At 41.0% G+C, this 19,866-nt stretch overlaps 1 protein-coding gene across 2 annotated transcripts in view; it reads right to left on the bottom strand.

The window, feature by feature from the left end:
* The window catches only part of ptprma (protein tyrosine phosphatase receptor type Ma), a 104,925-nt gene that overhangs the window by 21,584 nt on the left and 63,475 nt on the right, over positions 1-19,866 (bottom strand). For both annotated transcript variants that reach the window (XM_057323341.1, XM_057323342.1), the window contains exons 3-6: positions 6,114-6,388; positions 3,857-3,935; positions 1,269-1,390; positions 377-551 (exon numbers count right to left, since the gene is read on the bottom strand). In XM_057323341.1, coding sequence (XP_057179324.1) covers positions 377-551; positions 1,269-1,390; positions 3,857-3,935; positions 6,114-6,388 — 651 coding nt within the window. The remainder of the gene's footprint in view (positions 1-376; positions 552-1,268; positions 1,391-3,856; positions 3,936-6,113; positions 6,389-19,866) is intronic.

The following is a 19,866-nucleotide window of genomic DNA, read 5'->3' as shown; positions in this document are numbered from 1 at the left end:
CACACACACACACACACACACACACACACAGGCTTTGGTTGACTATCCCCGTGGGGACAGTCCATAGGCGTAATGTTTTTATACTGTACAAACTGTATATTCTATCCCCTATCCCTAACCCTATCCCTAAACCTAAAGATCATAGAACACTTTTTGCATTTGTAGATTTGTAAAAAATATTGTTCTGTACAATTTATTAGCTGTTTTGCCCATGAGGACCTCAATTTTGGTCCCCACGGTGACACGAGTCCCCATGTGTTGGTGTGTATTCAGGTTTAGGTCCCCACCGGGATATAGAAACATGAACACACATACACACACACACACACACAATTCTGTTGAGTGTGATAGTTGTATAGTTGTTGAGTAGACTTACGTTTGACCACCAGCGTGCCATAACTGGACACACCCACTCCATGGTCAGAGCGCACGACACAGCGGTACCGACCCGAGTCACCCTTGGTAGTGTTGACTATATCAAACGTGCCTGTATAACGTCTGGAGTTCACAGGTTTAGTGTCTTTCATATGAGCTTCACGTCCTCCGATACCCTGACAAAAACACATCACAGAGGTTTAAATAAAAGTTTTAATACGCAATCTGTCCTGCTTCTACTAAGTGTGGTTTAGACATGTTACTGTAATCACACACAGTTTACACATTCCACATGTGTGTTTATCTGAGCTGAGCAGATGAAAAAACACATCAACGTGAACATGAACCCTTCCTGCACTGAATATCTGACAGTCAGAACGAAAACACATCACAAACAAACAATGATGTTCAAGAATATAATAAAACTCAACAACACAAACATAATTCCAAATGATATTTTAACATTTCAGTCACACGTCAAAACATAAAACAACAACGCTTCTACCCTGTGTGTGTGTGTGATTGCGCGCGTGTGTGATTGTGTGTGTGTGTGCATGTGTGTGTGTGTGTGCATGTGTGTGTGTGTGTGCATGTGTGTGTGTGTGCATGCGTGTGTGTGTGTGTGTGTGCGTGCGTGCGTGCGTGCGTGTGTGTGTGTTTGTTTAGGCTGAGCTCAGATTTGATGCTTCTGTCTGTTTGTAAAGCAGAAATGTGGATCATGTCAGCCAGAGAAATGTTTGTTCTTCTCTGAACACACATACACACAAAACTGTGTTATTCAGACAACAACCTAGAATTGTGAATGAAAGATTACTGCACAACATTCACATGAACTACTGATGAAGTCTGGTGGTTTTGTCATTCAGAGACACACACAGGATGAGATGTGTTACCTGTAACCAGAGTTTGTAGTTGACGTGATCTCGGGGTTGTCCATTAATGGTGCACTGAAACACAGCCGTCTGTCGGGCGTTCACCTCCACGCCCTTAATGTGCAGGAAATGAGGCGTGTACACTGACAAACACACACATACACAAGCGTTAGCTCTTAACCATGGTGAAAACATTGTTCTGTTTATTTTCATACAGTAAGTGTAGGTGTAGAAACACAATGTGTCTTTATGATGAAACTGAACGATTACCATCATCATATACAGCAGGTACCTCAGAATACCATTAATACATCATAATACTGTGATAGCGGCTTTCATCTCCAGAGATTCCAGCTTTAGTTCTTGCTCTAAAATGACTAGGGGTGATCTCGAATAGTGGAAGATTGGATGCTTGGATCGGAGGAGCCTGATTGGACTACCAATCTCACAGTGGAATCTTCACAGAGGTGTTATGCAGTGGGGATCGTGTCATTTTGGTTATATGGGCAGTGGCGTAGCAGACGGGCACGCACTGCGCTATGTATGATGTAAAGAAATGGGAGATTTTTAGGGTTGGGTACCGAAACCCCCGGCGCATATGAGCGTGAGGTCTGACTATGGACCCAGCGCAGGATCGCATCTCTCTCCTCGTCTTCTGTGCTGTGAGACCGGTGAAGAGAAGCAGCACGTTCCGCACGCACCCGCAGATGACTTGCACATGAATGTGTGCACCGTTACCAAACATCTCACTCACTGAATGTTTGGGCATTTAAATATGAATGAACACTTTGTCTGTAAATGCACGTAGTCCGTTACTTAGACTGAACTTTGCGCTGCACGATACAAAATAAATAAATAAAGTCAAATAACCAAAATCACCATATATAGCAAGCACGGCGCAGACTTTTGGAACTGAAAGCAAGCGTGCGCGTCAGGGGGACGGAGAAAGAGCGCGCAGGAAAAAGGTGAAAGGGACTTTTTGACTGTTTAAATGGTGAGATGCTTTATTGCGTTCCTCCTTTACATGCGGTAAATAAAGTCACTTTATTGGTAGTTCATTGGAAATTATCGTGCTGTATTCCCATTTGTAAAAACAAATTCATTATTATCGAGTAGTTTTAAAAATAGTTTTGAGGCGAGATCTGGTCTAGTATTGTATGGCACAGCATTGTTACGTCATGTTTAAGGAACATTAATTTTAGTATTTGTGGCTTGTGTTTTCAAAATTATGTTCACCTGCATTTCAGTCATTTTGCCTAAACACATTATATTTGCACATTGTGACTTCTGGCTTATTTCGTTTATTTATTATAAAGGTATAGTCTGTTCTAAACAAATTCTGTAAATTAATGTGTGATTGTTTTTGGTGCATCAATGTTGTGCTGTACCCTTAACCACCTGGTGTTGTCCACACATGCACTGACACGTGCACACACACACGTCTGATTGGACTATCAGTCAACTATAGGCAAGACGTGACAGTTCTGATTTGACTATGTAAATTCTTAGTCGGGGACACCCCTAGAGATGACTCTTATGAATGAGTGAAAGATCAGGTGAAGTCTCCGTTAAACTGCAGCGATTCAATCATAAAATAAATCCACACGTCAGCTGTTTCAGCACTTTCTCATCAGGATATTACACGAGCCGCTCGGGTCAGAACATTTTCCTCTTAACTTCAGCTCAAGTTCAAAGAGAACGCTTTCCAGACGCAGCACTTAAGACAGAAGTGTAACGAAAAGGTCATGCGGACCACACACACACACACACACACGTGTTGGGTTTCCATGTTTTATGGGGACAGTCCATCGACACAATGGTTTTTATACTGTACAGACTGTATCTCATATTCCCTCCCCCTACCCCTAACAATCACACACAACTGTCTGCTCTTTTACATTTTCACAAAAGTTTTCACATTCTGTATGATTTATAAGCTTGTTTCCTCATGGGGACCAAAAAATGTCCCCACAAGGACAAGGGTTTTGGATTTTGCCATCTTTGTGTCCCCATACCGTAGGGTTTACCCTTCCCACACACACTCACACACTCTCACACACACATACACTCCTGCAAAAACAAACTGTTTCTAAATGTGCTCTAGAAATCTAGAAATAAAATCATTCAACTAAAACAATTGTTTGATGATTAGTTAACATGATCTAATATCCCATGTAGACCAGGGGCTGGTGGCATAAACAGCTTAGACTAGTCTAAGTCAGTCATCTCATTTTTTTCTTCAAGACTGGTCATAATTTCTTTAAATCAGTTACATAAAAAGGTAGATTGGGCTAACTGAAATCTGAAAAGTAAGACTGATTAGTCCTAACTAATTGCTAGTCAGTGAGACTAGTTGTTAAGACGCATTCATAATTTAGCGGCTATTTGTATGCAACTGGGCCCAGCTGACATCATTTCAGTGATTACATTAAAATATTCTGAAAATGGTCCTTCAGAATTGTTTATTTAACAGTACACAACCCTCAGACAAACACACATCTTTGTACATTTGTCAGAAATGACACATGATTGAGTGTTTTAGTAAACGTGTGTTCAGGATTGTGTGTGTGTGCAGCAGATAGTGATGATGTGTGTTCAACGAAACTTACTGCACTGATGACCCTGACGTGAGATTCCTTTGATGGCCAACAAACCACGATCTCCTGACGTCACCACTTCAAACACCAGCTGAACACACACACAGAGAGAGAGAGAATGTTAGGTACAAAGATTAAAACATTTCAGTGTACAGATAGAGTTTAATCTTCACTAATAGTGTTTATATGATCGCTTTTTCACATTCCAGAGGTGCTTTCACATAAGAAACGGTTTAATCGACACGCACACACACACACACACACACAGTCTGTCCAGCATCTGGAGACTGAGGTGTGTGTTGAGCATCACATGAGCGCTGGAGATGTTGACCGCTGCTCTCTGTGACTCTCATGAGACAGATCTTGCGTCTCTGGACGTTTGAAGGGTCAAATATCATCAGAGAAATGAGACCACATTAGGATTACCAGACGTCAAACTGAACAGAGTGTGGAGGAAACAAGTAAACGTGTGTGTGCGTGATGTGTATGATGTTCTCATTTATTCTTCTCTCTGATGTTAATCATTGTTCTGTGCGAGTGGTGTTCAGCGTGCTGAATCAAAACGCCTCGCTGCTTAATGTTTGAATCCATCTCCATCTGTTTGTCAATCAAATCTATTTCAGACACGAACATGAACTTTCTTCATACGGCGGTAACAAAGCTGAGGTCATTCTGATGAATCACGTCAAGTCTTCCTCCGGCCCACCGCCTTCATCACAGGTCATCTGAACGTCTCCTCTCACCTGTGATCGTGTTCAAATTATCCCTGCTAAAGATCCTAACAGCCGTGAGATTCTCATCTTCAAGCAGCACGCTATTATCAATTTCAAAAGAAGTGACCCGTATAAACTCAAAGCAATTAACAGCGGCCGTGTTCTCTCATTGTGAAGAAGGAGAAGAGCTCAACAGGAGACGAGAGAAAAACACAACCCCTGTCATTACAGAATAAGATTTGTGAGAAGCAGGTGCTTTCATCGTGACAAGCTCTGAAGATCCAGCGCTATTACACAAACCTGCAATTACTCCGGCATCGCACATCCCATCTAAAGCGTCACATTGTTCATCTCTGCAAGTATTTAGAAGTCACAATCCTATTTTACGCCGTACGCTGAAGTCAGAGAGACACGGCTCTCAGCAGATGGTGGGATTCTCTCCGAGGACCTCTGGACGCTTATGTCTTTCTGTCGGACACTCTCTCACGGGAGAGACGCACATTTGAGGAGCGTGTCTGAGCATCGAGGACTTCTGTTAGTATCATGAGAGTTCAATTAAAAGACCTGATGTTCATCTGAAGTTTCAGAGATGTGTGAAAAGAAGTCTCAAACTAAAGTCGTTCGAAACGAAATAAAAAGATATACAGTATTTATATTCATTCCAATGAACGAATATACACAACCACTCAAAAGTTTACTTCACTAAAATGTTTCTTATGCCATTACCATTCTTTCAATCTGTTTGCTTAAATGTTTGAAATGAGATTTTTTTGACAAAAATAAAAGCGTGCAAACATATACATGTCTTTTAATAAAAGACAATGTTTTTTATTCAAAATGTTTTTGAAACGGACAATTGAATAATGAAAAAAAAGCAGCTGATAAGAACTCAGAATAGAGCTGAAGAATAAAATCTGAAACGTAAAATAGTTTAGATATTTGGGCATTTTTAAGTGAATGTGTCATTTGTGTTATTCCATAGTTTTAAAGAGTTTACATTTATTCTAAATTCTAAATCAATGAGTGACTTGAGACTTTTGAACAGTTTTTTTTTATATGTATGAGGAATTTCATGAGAAACATTTCACATGTTGATCCCAAATGAAGCGAGAACCTCTGAAAAATAAATAAAGACAGACGGACATCTGTCTCTCTCTCAGACGGCTTTATGTTCACTCCACATGTCTGCTTTACCACCCAAACGGCCAAATCATTTGTGAAGACGATGGGTGGCCATTTTATCAGAAAAGAATTCCTTTAATTCGGATGGAGACCCACTAAGATCAGGAGGAAGCTGATGCCGTCCGGCAGCGTCGAGTCGTCTAACATGAGTCACTTTATTGCTTTGTGTCGTGAGTGAAAGGAAAAAGAAATAATTAGCGAGACGTTCTATAATAGAACCTTCCAACAACACTGCTGGAACCTCAGACACACCTGCTGTCAAACACACGCACAAGAACAGAAATCTCTTCAAGCTGATATTTCACTTACATTGTTAGAAAACACTGATGTTACGAAACTCTCGATGAAAGACACTCGGCTGATGATGTTCTCACCTGATAGAAATTTGGCCAGAAGGTGCTGATGGCCAGTTCGACCTTCTGCCATTTCTGTAGAGCCGGTGCAGATGTGTTCCACACGGGCAAACCCAGCGGACTGTTGTTCTCTTTCACATAGATGAAGAGCTGTCCTGGACTCGAACCCTCTCGACTCGCTCCGTAATACTGAAATATGACACAGTGAGTGTCGTTCTCTTTAAACTGCGGGACGTAGAGCTGAGCCTTCTGTCCAGAAAACCTCCCGGATGTGTTCACCATCATGAACGCCGAGTCTGAGGAGACAACAGACATGACGTCAATTTTGCCCTTCAACAATTACAAAAACAAAATCAAATCGAGGTAAAACGATTATTGTGCCGCATTCCATTTGGCAAGAAACCCCACTTTTCTTGTGTTATAAATCCACGGCGCACCCTTTCCTTTACAGCGGTTCAGCTGCGCTATTTCTTTACACTTGTTTTTCAGTTGAATTCAGTTTAAAACACAATTTTATGTTTCCTATGTTGTTTTAAAAGTCAGTGAATAATCGTGTTAAATGATCGTGATCTCAATATTGGCCAAAATAATCGTGATTATGATTTTTGTAATAATCGAGCAGCCATATCAATAACCGAGTAAAACACTAAAACATTGTTGTGTATGTGTACAGTTTATATAAAGTAAGAATTCAAGTGATGACGTCCACGAACAGCTCATTTGAACCAAACAAAAGCACACAATCACAATAACACAAAAAGGACAAAGAGAACAGAAATGTAACACACACACACACACACACACACACACATAATCATGTTTCATTGTAAAGAGTGACACTGGCGTACTCAGGAAGTGACATCAGCAGCTGTTTGTTCAGCGTGGTTCACTGTAAAGACTGCAGTGCTGACAGATCATCACGCATCACTTCCTCTGAGACATGTGACGGTTGTATTGAAAATAATTGTGAATGGTTTGGGTTCAGTAAAATCAGCAGAGAGTCCTGGGCCGGCTCTCAAACAGCTCGATGTGTGAAGTGTTTACTGGACTAACACAGCTGTGGAAAACAGACGTGTGCTTTTAAAAGGGTTGATGAGTAACTTCTGTACATCATTTACAGCAGCGCTCTCGTCCCGTTGTGTTGACTTTACATGTGTGTTTGTATTGCTATGAAAGAGAGCGGATAGAAACATCATTTCACTTCCATTAGAAAACACAACACACATCTAGAGCTGAATCCTAAACGCATTTATTTATCTATCTAGCTGAATGATATATAATACTGTAAGAGAGAGTGATTTGTGACATGTGGATCAGTGCTGAAGAGTGAACGGATCAATAACATCACATCACATTTATAAACCTGTGATGGTCAAATCAAAAGCAGAGGAGCTGGATACAAATATGGAAGCATATTGGTTGCTATTTTCAATTTGAAATGCAATCTGCAAAATGGCAATGCAGTATGTAAAATGACAATACAATTGTGTATTTAAATATACATTTGAAATAACGTGTGTGCAACATTAAGTGCAAAATGAAAATAAAAATTCAATTATATCAATTACATTTGTCAGTTTCTACACTAGTTTTATTATTTTATTCAAATGGATATTTTTAACGCTCTTTAAGTTGCAAAATGAAAATGAAAATGCATTCCCCGGATTGATTGTATATGTTTAAGATAGTCAAGCAAAACTTAAAAAACACGTAAGTAATTTTTGTCTTTGTGCTCCAATTCGTGTGCATGCGATTAAATGTTTTCATCAGCTCTGCAGCCGCACATCCATGCACGTAACGAGCGATGCTGGCTCCGCCCTCACACAATGACGCTGTAGGGGGAGGAGGCGTGGCCAGCTCGAAATGCATTTTCAAGTCCACATTGAATTTTGCCCAACGCGCTGTGTGTAAATGAAAATGCAATCCCAAATGTTCACCCTGTTAATGTTAATGCATTTAGGGAAAATAACATTAGAATTAGAATTTTGCTACAGTTTTGCTTGACTATCTTAAACATATACAATCAATCCGGGGAATGCATTTTCATTTTAATTTTGCAACCTAAAGTGCGTTAAAAATATCCATTTAAATAAAATATTAAAACTAGTGTAGGAACTGACAAATGTAATTGATATAATTGAATTTTTATTTTCATTTTGCACTTAATGTTGCACACACATTATTTCAAATGTATATTTAAATACACAATTGCATTGTCATTTTACATACTGCATTGCCATTTTGCGGATTGCATTTCAAATTGAAAATAGCAACCAATATGCTTCCCTAGCAAAAGTCCTTGACTCTGGGTTAAAAGCCATTAACACACACTTCAACCTCTCAAAGCTCTGATCACCAACTCATGCCGTCTGAAACTCTAACGTCCTAACTACAGAAATCAAGTCTCTTGGCTTCAGCAATATCCCCACGGTACACCTGAACACACCATTAGAGCATCTCAAAAAGACATTCATGGAAACAGCAAACGCTGCATTTGGTCATTCTGCCAGTAAAATAAGGTCATAGATGTATTGTGTACGGTCTCGTTATGTCTAAAACACAGGGACTTTGAATGGAGATTAAGAGCTCATTGTCACCTACAAGAGCTCATCTGTGTTTGTAAACCCACAGCCTCACGTTGTCAATCCACACGTGTCTGGACGGGCTGTGACATGAACATAAACACACGTTACATCCAACAGAACAGCATCTCTGATCATGTTGGGTCTTGTCTCCGTCATCCCCGTGTGTCTGGCTCAGATTGCAGGTGTCGCCTGTTTCAGCCTGAGGAGAGATATCTCATCACTCGTAATCACAGCAATATTATTGTCTGAAGATGTGAAGAGACTCACGGCCTGAAGGCTGGTGCCAGAGAAACTGTGAATCTGTGCGGTGTGACATCACATCCACTCAACTGATAAACACACACACATATTTACCCACGATCCTTTGAGACTGACTGATTTCTAACATGCTTTCAGTTGTTTTATGCATCAACATGTCAATCTGTTGTGTCCAAACATCTTTCGTTCATCCTCATTATGTGTTTAGTGGTCAATCACATGTTTGATGTCAGGTTAAAACAACACAAAACCAGCCTGTCACTCACTGCTCTGTTCTCACACAACACCTTCATCTTCAAGCCTGCTTTGATATTTCTTTTATTTTGTCATATCCAGCAGCGAGACATGAGAAACAAAATCAACCATATTGACTTTCAAGTTATTAAGAAGCAACATCCCATCAGATCTGTGAAAAAAAAAACATTGAGAGTGAGCACAACCATCACCAACTAACATCTCCTGAGCAAATCTTACCGCTCTTTCATTATTCAAGTTCTCAGTTGTGTCTCAGATGTTTCTTCTAAAATTGCTCAAGAAATAATCAGATGAGAGCGTAACTGTGTGAGCACGTGAAGAGTCTGAAGGTGTTAATGAATGTAGATTGTTGAGGTGAAATCATCTGGATGTGATGAGAAATGTTTGAGGTGATATTGAGATCTTCAATCATATTGAGATCTTTGGATTGCAGACGAGACAAATCTGAGCTCGGTTTGACACACTGTTGACATCTCTTCTCAAACTCTAGACTGTAAAAAATGATTCTGTGGCGTAGTAGATTTCATGAAATTAACTGAGTAAACTTTACTTAATACAATTGTGTTCTTGTTTTTTTAACCAAATTTAAGTTTGGTTAAGAGTTCCCAGCATGCTGTGCATGTGACAACATTAGGAGAGTCATTTTTGTGAAAAGGTGCTATTTCATATGCTTAATTGTTCAGTTGTCTTTCAGATTTGAAGAGATTCTGTATGTAGTTTTGAGTTACCATCGCTTGTGCTCAGGTCATGGGAGGGCTCATGACGTGTGTGTTTTCACTCAGTGAAGTACTGACACATCTCTCAGCTTACTTGCGCATCATATACTGCGTTGTAAACAATAATACATGTTAAACTGAAGTTAAAAAAGAACAAGAACAAGAAGTTAACTGCAATGCTCAAATTAGTATTTCTTCTTGATTTTTTTCAGTTTATCACGTGACATGTGCTTAAATAATTTAGGTAATTTCACTTGATTTATTCATGCAATATTACGTTTAAATAATAATATTTTGAGTAATATTGTTACCATCATTTTTTTAAGTAAATATCCGTGTCCTTTTTTACAGTGTAATGACAGACTCTTTTTCTCAGGAGAAATATCTGAAACACATGAGAGTTTTCCACTCGTATGTGGAAGAGACATAAGCGATGTGTGATTTGTCTGTATTGTGAGTTGTCAGTGAGATTACGTTCACACTGCAAGCCTTAAAGGGGTGACACGGCTAAACACAAATATTATGGTTTGTTTCAGATGTAACTCAATGTGTATACAGGATTTAAGGTTTGTAAGCGCTGTATTTTCCACATACCGTGCATGTTTGTATCTCCTCTTTGCCCCGCCTCTCTGAAATGAGTGGATTTTTAACAAAGCTCATCGCTCTGAAAAGCAAGGTGTGCTGTGATTGGCCAGTTAACCAGTGCGTAGTGATTGGTCGAATACTGCAAGTGTTTCATGGAAATGAAACGCCTCTGACCATATTCGGAACATCATGTTCCCACGCGATTGTACTGACAGGTGATAAAATGTCATGGGTACTTCCTTATATCAATTCGAGCCCGAATCTGATACGGAAAATGTAGATGATCAAGTCGATACATCAACTTTGCCAGCGCGACTTGAGCAGGATGTAAAGGATTGGTAAGGTTTTATTTAAAAAAATATGATGTTAAATAGTTAAAAACTATAGCTAACTGTTTTACCTTTTATATATGAGGTTATAAAGACTAAACAAACAAGCATATACATCATTCAGAGTCGCATTACAGCAGGGAATGGTATAAATAACGCCAGCGCTTCGGCCCTTCTTGATCAATCAGTGTTACACCACGTCTCGTCGCGACTCAACAAAGACAATAAACCCAAAATAAATACTAAATATAAAAAGACATTATAAACACGACATTTGTTGCCTCTAGTGGGAACATTATTACTGATTATTAGGACTTATGTTGTCTTTATTCACGTTGCGAGCGTGTCTGCATTTGCAGATCACAAACACACGACAAACTCAACTCGCGTTAGTCCTTAACAAAGTCTTTTACAATAAAAATATACTTACAGGCTGCGAATCTGAAGTGCCAGCAAAGTTGTAATGGTTGGAACGGCCCCACTTTTTAAGCAAAGCTTTCGCGCACTGCCGGCCTTGATCTCTCCCAGGTTCATGAAGCAATCATCGGTGAAATGCGCTGCACACACTTGAACATTCGGATTGTACTTTACTGGAACAGTGTTGTAAATAAAATGTAACCATTGGTTTTTAGTTGTCTCATCTTTTGGCAGGGCAAACAAAGAGTCTTTCTTTTCACAACGAAACACACAGCGTCTCCACGACATGGCTGCGGCGGCGACGATACAATGAGATTTACAAGTACGCCCACCTCACTTGCATTTACATTTGGGCGGTCTTAAGTCCAATCATGTTATGAAGCGACGTACATTCGTGGGGGTGTGGTTACATGAGGCGTTTCAGGCAGGTCTGGGTTCACATTCGCTTTTAGATAGAATGCATCTTTTGTTCCGACACTTTCATTTCTGCAATTTTACGTGTCTAATACATGCATGGGCAACTTATAACACACCAAAGACACAGAAAAACACGTATTTCCGCCATATGACCCCTTTAACGCTCAATCCCGATTTTTTGCTCAGATCTGATTTTTTGTTCGGCTGTTCACGCTATTTTTAAAATGTGGCCAATATCAGATTCCAGTGTGAACTGGTGATGTTTATAAACTGAATCGCATGCGCAAAACAACAATAACACGTAACGCGCAGCATGCTTTCATACAGAATTAATCAAGGGTCAAGTCAGCGGGTGTGTTTGACTGCATGCGGCGTGATTTTAGAGCATTCCCGGAGCAGTCCGCTCTCGGGCTGTGCGCATGCCGGTTTGCACGTCCCAGCATGGAGTAGAACACACACCTATAGCTTATGTTTTACCACCGTGTCAACACGCACGCGACTGGTGGATGCAAAGCCATAAAGGACATTAGACACCATTAATGCGTTTGTCGTATTGCATCGCGCCGTATCCAGTGGCAACATTTCTTATTATAACGGATTCTACAGTCATTTGTTACATCGCATCGTGCGGTAGACAGTGCAAGGGCTTATGTTTATAATCTGATGCTTAATGTTTGGCAACCGAGCTGTAAAGTGCACTTCCGTCAACAGAATAGTGCGTGAAGCTTTAAATCAGCACAGAATTGTAGCGCATGTCGATCTACAATGACATAAAAGTCACACGAATTCCGATATGACCGTTCAGACTGAGGTCGCATTGCGAAACATCAGACCTGTATCTGATTTAGGACCACATATGGAAGTGGCTCAGATCAGATAAAAAAAGATCGGATTCCATGTGGTTTGTCCTGTTCACACTCTCATGCAGTAAACAGATCTGGGTCACATGAGCAAAAAGATCTGATTTTGGTGGCAGTGTGAACGTAGTCTAAGTGTGTGAGGTGTGTTCCCAGCAGGCAGACGGAGGGATGGACGGATGGAGTGTATGACATCAGTGATGTTACAGGACATTGATCTGCAGCAGTTATGGTCAGGAATACATGGTTATGTTTGGTCTAGTGTACAAGGTTACAAAGTGAAATTGGATTAGAACATCAGATCTGGTGATGTTAACACACCTGCTGCTGTTCATTATGTCAGTTAATGTAGTCTGATAGAGATATCAGATGTCAGCGTTGAGAAGAAACAGGTCTTGAGATGTGCAGGAGAGCTTTTAGAAGCTCTCGTCTCCTGTAGAAATGCACTGTAAGGTGATTACGCTCGCGTTTGTCAATAATGGAGCTGGCACAAACCTGCCGTCACTAAACCGATTTCATCTTCATCTGCCTGTCCAACACTGATCTCTCGACACACTTCACAACCGTTTGATCAGGAGGATCATTTCTTTGAATTCATACAGTCATGGATAGGGGTGGGGCTTCACTGTCGCTTTTTTAACAATCACATATTTTTGTCTCATCATAGGAATTAGCCAGCTCATGAAAGGGCCTGTTCAGGACTGAATTCTCTCAAACAACAGCGCTCAAAAACACTGCTGGATGTCTCCCTCACATAATGCCGTAATGATAGAAAGTTCAACATCTCACGTCTTTCCTTCTACTATTCACTTTTGTTTGCGTCTTTCTATCAGACGAAGAGCATCACAGATAAACACAGAGGAGCAGACCCAGTGACCTTTGACCCCGCTGACATCACTATCATTAGATAAGTGCTTCCCCTCCATCACTGCGACGCTTAACACCACCACAAAATGCATCTGTGGCCACGGCCGTCATTTACAAACTATTCTGAAAGCATATTATAATGGGATTGTTTTAGTGTCATCTATAATTCACTCGGCAGGGAAACGTGCGGCTTTTCTTTCTCCTCAACAATGTGCCGTTCAGGAGCAATTAAGAGAAAAAGGCTTTTAAAAGCGCCGGTGCATTTCCATAAAGGGCAAAGCTTTGAAATGACACAAAACACATGCTAAATGCTTTTCACTCTTCACTGCGAGCACAAAACAAATAAATCTCTCTCTCTCTCTCTCTGCTGGTTATGATGGCGTCAGGTGCAGAACGTTCAATAAGATGAACTGGAGGGAACTTATTAAACACAGAGCGTAGATACATCACCAAACGCCAAATGTTTATGGTTTCTTTAAAAACCAGATAGAAAATCACTTATAATAAACGTATCATTTTTATTTAAATTCAAATGAACTTTAAACAATGATGTCATTTTCAGTGCCAGTATAAAAAACACTATAAAAACGTATTGATTGTAAATGATTAACATGAGTATTATTTATAGTTAAAGGAAGACACCGTTTTCTTAAATAGGGTAAAAGTAAAAGTGTTTTCTGTCTTTCTGTTTCGTAATTGAACAAGATACATGATATCAAAAGTGAAACATCATCTGTGTTTGGTGATCGTGTCGTCGGTCACGTCACTGGATGTAATGTGTAAACGATGCGGGTTTAACTGATCAGAGACTCATACTGTGTGTACACAACACACTCCCATCATAACCAATGGAGCCTAAACACAAGAAGTGATGCTGAATACCTGAAATGACATTATGGTCAAGAGAAGAATCACTTTATTTTGATGATTGGGTTCATGTTTTTAACATGTATTGTGAGATTGACCCATGATAAACAACACACGTGAGGCTTCAGGATCAATGAGCAACACATTCAGGAGAACAGAATCTTGTGTTTTGTTCCCTGATCTCCTCCTCCGTTAGTGCAGTCATCATTTCAGCCTGTATACGACCCGTCCATCCCATAATGCTCCCAGAAAATGTTCACGCACACACACACACACAATCAATCGCTTTCACGAACGCACGCACGCACACACACAAGAGTAATCTGGTCCAGTTCCCCCGGTGATATCATGATGAGCGTGTTTGTTTGACCGTTTCTTTTCCAATTTCCAATTGCGTGTGTTGGGTTTAACGGTGGGCCTGTTTATTGATTACCCTTCACATGTAAAGCATTCTGTAAATTGAAGGTGGCCCCCCTGGAAATGAGAGCGGAGCAGATGAATGATGAATTGTGGGTATGAATGTCTCGGGTGGGTTCACGAGGACTGTGTGTCTGCTAATAGAGTTCATGTGTGTTTCTGCGTGACCTCTAAACACAGAAACGCTGGGCTTTATATCCAATGACATTTATATACTGTAGCTTCAATAGATCAATTACTGATTCAGAGACCACTAAAACAATGATTATTCAGAGGCGGGTCACGGCTCGGCTCTCATAACGTTACAGTAAACAGTCAACCGAATGATCATATATACTTAAACAGCTAAATAAATAGTAGATTGTCACATTGTAAAAAATCAGATAGATACTAAGAAGCCATAATCCTGAAAAACCTGAAGTAAACTAAAGAAGGTAAATGAAAATACACACATTTGACATTAAATATCACACAGTGATTTGTGTCGAGCAAGATGTGTTTGAGGCTGTTTCTAGAAACCACTCAAACTAAAGAGTCAATTTGACTATAGCGCTTGTGCAGAATAGACTTCAGTATTGAGTCCTGGAGCCTGATCTCTTCAAAAACAGAAAACAGAAGCGGATTCAAATGCAAGAATCATTAGACTGATGATGATTCATGAACTCTGACTGTCCAGGAAGCATTCCAACAGCCAATCAGCATTCAGCGTTCAGTGTGTGTGTGGACAGCTGCAGTGTGAGCTCTCTTCATAAAGCTGCTGCTGTGTGATGCGTGTGTCATTTGGCTGTGATCCACACATTACAGGACACCTGTGGCACACACACTCCACTCTCACCAGCGGGGGCGCTCTCGCTCTCTCACAACCTCCACACTGCACGGCACCAGTCACCTCTGACGTCACGCACACACAGATTGTGACTCCAGATAAGAAGCATTTGTGTAATGAACGCACACAAAGCAGAATGATTACCCACTACACAACTGCACAGTAACACAATAAGAGAGCTTTAAAAACACTCATTAGTGGTGATTACATCTCATTCTTCTGAAATCCTGTGAATTCACTGATGTCTCTCCACTGTACTGTGATAAATGCACACGCACACACACACACACACACACACACACGCACAATCTAATTCAACTGAGAGAGAGGGTCTAAACACTGCAGTAACACACAACTGAAACTGACACCAGACACTGTGTGTCATCCCAAAACGTTCTTCAAAATATCTTTTCTTTGTGTTCTGAAGAAGAAAGAAACTCCCACAGGTTTGACATGACATGAGGATGAGAAATGCTGATGAAAAGGTTATTTTGGGGTTGAAAGTGATCATGACTTGAAGACACATGACGTGTGTGAAACGCCGGAGCTCAGCAGATCTCATCTCGCATTATCAACATCATCTGACTTCATTTCCTCTCATGACCTCCTCTGAAACATTCCTGTAAACGTGTCGTGATGATGTCTGACATTAACCTGAACTATCACCGAGGACACGCTCCGAACGTCCGGCGATAATCGCCTTCAGATTCTCAAGTGTCTGTCTCATTATCTGTAATGACTTGAACTTGACATTATCACAAGCGCTGCAGGTCCTGAACTCTGAAATCATTCATGTGCTTGAGAGATCACATGTCCATCAGCCAATCAGACACTCTGACAGTATGTGAGAACAGAGACTTTTGCACCTCCTTCCCCTCACAGAGAAAACTAGAAGCGGTTTAGTCTTCTGTGCTTGAATAGCTCATCTAAGGCAATTTGTGTACGAGTCCATTTCTGAGGGATTATTTCTTTCTTTCTTTCATTTTCTGACTGTTTCATTTCTTGACGTGTCTGTCCCGACCCAGGTGGCACATCAACGTCTTCACCTCTTTTGCTCTAATAGCTTCCATGAATTATGTGGAGTTGTGTGCCAGGATTCAACATTACACCATCTGCTTCCTGTAGACGCAATAGAACCATGCGCGGTGTGTGTGCGTGTGTGACAGGGTTGAACTTACATGAGCTTGAGTTTTATGTTGGGATGACACATCAGCTCCTGCAAACACTTTCATTTGAAAATAATTCTCTAAAAGTATGACATCTTAACCTCACGGCTTACACAACCACACACATGGCCAAAACACACGACAACTATTCTTGCAATTTTCTAGCCTGTTTTAACCGTCAGCGGAAGAAATCTCCACTTTTCTCCCTGATTCGATTTCACGAGACCTCCCGGCGCGGTGGGCATCTCCTCTGAACGTCAGTAAGTGGATCATTCTCATGACGCACACACGCGCACGTTCACCAGCATGGCCCTGAATCCAGGAGGGAGAAATAAAAGGTAGTTTGTCTTCTCTGGGCCCGGCAGCGTCTTTGATTTCTTCAATTGGTGCGGCTCATAATGAGATGTTTCCAAACGGAGGTGAAGTCACAGCGTCTGCAGTCCGTCTCTATTCTCTCTTTCAACTCCATCCATCACGGTCTCATTAGGTGCTAAACTCTAAATGATCGCAGTAATTGTGCGGCGGCACGTAACGGACGGCGAGCAGATGTGTCTGAGTGTAATGATGTCTTGTTAGTGGCTGCAGTCTCTCTGTTCTTTATACGCTTATCATCACTAAAACAATCAAACTCTTCAAAGCTATTAGAAATAATGGCCGATGGGTAGCCCGAGCTGCACACCACACCTACAGCGTTCATCTGTTCGACAATCAGAAAACATGAACCCCGAGAACTTCGGACAGTACTAAAGGGATGAGAAATCTCTCATCATTTCTTCATCCTCGTGTCATGTCTGTATGAGTTTCTTTCTTCTTCAAACTCAAAAGAAAGTATTTTGAAGAATGTTGATCATAAAACAACACTGAACTCCACTGACTTCCATTGTATGAACACAAAACCACTCAGTCATTTCTCTAAATATCTTCTTTTGTAAATAAATAAATGAAAAGAAACTAAATCATGCACACACACATTGTTATTCAACTCAACTCAACTCATCAACATTTATTTATAAAGCACCTTCAAAACCATAAAAATGGACAAAAGTGCTGTACACAAGCAGTATAAAATGAAAAACATAAGCATTAAAACATGGAAACAAACCATAAAATAAACAACAAGTCGTTCACAATTGTCCTGACCAGTCAAATTCAACAAGTTCAATCTATTTGCTATGTGCAAGTAAAGACAATGCTACACAAAAGTTAAAATGATTTCTTTCGTATCACACTGACTGCCACAGATCTCATTGTGTGAACAATCAATTATAAATCAATTCAAATCCACGGTAGATTGATGAATGTGCATAAAAGGTAAGTAAGTCTGTATGTTGACTGTGTGTAAGTTGTGGTTTAAACAGAGACTGATGTGTGGTGTTTTATAAGGTGCCGCAGGTGTCGGTCAGGTGACTGCAGGCTGAGGAGATTTAAAAGCTGTGTGACCCTGCGACAAATCACCTCTCAAACAGAGCAGCGAGCTGTCCCAGCATGCACCGCTGCCCGCGCAGCCCCGCAGTCCTTCAGCTTCATTCGGCCCCAATCAATCCCCCCGAAAGCAGCGGCTCCATAAAGACTTAATGTGAGTCAGAAACAGCGGCGGGCTTGTTTGCAGGTACCTCGGCTCTTGTGAGCGCCGGCACATATGAGCCATAAATTGATACAGCGCCATAAATGGATATTTAATTAATACAGCGGTGAACGGGGATGAAATAGCACCGCGGCACCTCAAACACGAGTTTCATTACGCTCGTGTCGACAGCATTACCGTGGGCCATAATTCTCTCGAGCCGGGCGGCCGGGGAAATTGAACGAGCTGCCGCTGGGCTCCATTCGGCCGTACGAGGAAACTCCAGAATGTGAAAATCAGAGAAATTTAACCCGGCTCACGTGGCCCCAATGGCAGGAATAAAGCCGATCGACACGCGGCCCCGGATGTGATGCGTCTATTTTAATTCGCTGATATTCTGCCTTCAATGTCCTGCAGAGATCCAGCCGCTCGGAAAAGACAATTCACATCCTTTTTACATCCTCCGCCACAATTGGCCTGTAAATAACAGGATTATGTTGAAATGACATATCAGAAGAACACAGGTTTGATTTATGAGAGCGAGAGAGCTTTTGTTTGTGTGTTTCAACCCAGTGCAGTGTTCAGCTGTCTGCTCGCTCGCCCGTGACAGTAAGACTGAGTGAGCAAGACTAAAAACATCTGGGTGAAAACAGAGAGACAGACAGGGTGTGTCCCCCAAAACTCAGACCACCCTCTCGGTCTGATCACTATGGAGACGTGGAGAAACAGACAAGAGGTCTGTGCCAGTGTGGAAACTCTCTCTCTCTCTCTCTCACTGTAATACTTAAAGGCTCCAATATGAAAAATAAGTGATTTGTTACATTACGGGTTGCATAAAAGGAATCATTTACCCAAGTAAAAGTTTTATCAGTGTCAATTCTGCCTCATGTTGATTCAAAGCATATGACTGAATGACACGAACAGCTCTCATGTGTGATATGAACAGGTCAATGAAGATCTTCTGCTGTTCCTTATAAACCTGAAAGCCTCATTTCTCATTTTTATATGAAAAGTTCAGCATGACATTCTGCTCGTCCATCTGTGGTTCAGGATTGAAATGACATGAGGTGAGTAAATGATAAGAGAATTAAACATTACACATAAAAGTCACAAATTGTTTCAAAAAATAAATATATGATACAATATAGGGTTATTTAAGGTAAACTAGGACACTTTTTGACAGTCCTCTCAATGAACTGAAATCACCCAACAACAGAGAGAAACTACTCAAAAGACACCACATTCACATAACCTGTAACTCTCAAATTTGCGTAGACATTCGTTGATTTTAGCTTCAGGTCTTGTGTAGCTTTGTAGACTAACAACAGTAATTCTGAGCTCACTGACGAACTGCGAAATGGTTCTGATTTGTAAGTGACGTTGTAAATGTAAATAAATCTTTGACTGCAGTGAGGTTTCAGAAAAGAGGTCAATGAAAGGAGCGGTGTGTGAGCGTTTAGTGCTGCAGATCTCAAATAAAAACACTGACTGGTATCATTCCGGCCTGCTGCTCACAGCCAAACCATCACTGCTCTGTTGAAACACGGCACCGGGGTACACTGTGAGTGTGTGTGTGTGTGTGTGTGTGTGTGTGTGTGTGTGTGTGTGGGGGGGGGTGTGTGTGTGTGTGTGTGTGTGTGTGTGTGTG

The sequence above is a fragment of the Triplophysa rosa genome, linkage group LG23 (assembly GCF_024868665.1).
Source record: "Triplophysa rosa linkage group LG23, Trosa_1v2, whole genome shotgun sequence".
Lineage (NCBI taxonomy): Eukaryota > Metazoa > Chordata > Actinopteri > Cypriniformes > Nemacheilidae > Triplophysa > Triplophysa rosa.
Note: the sequence above shows the minus strand (reverse complement) of the source record. Positions and strands in the feature narration are given on the sequence as shown.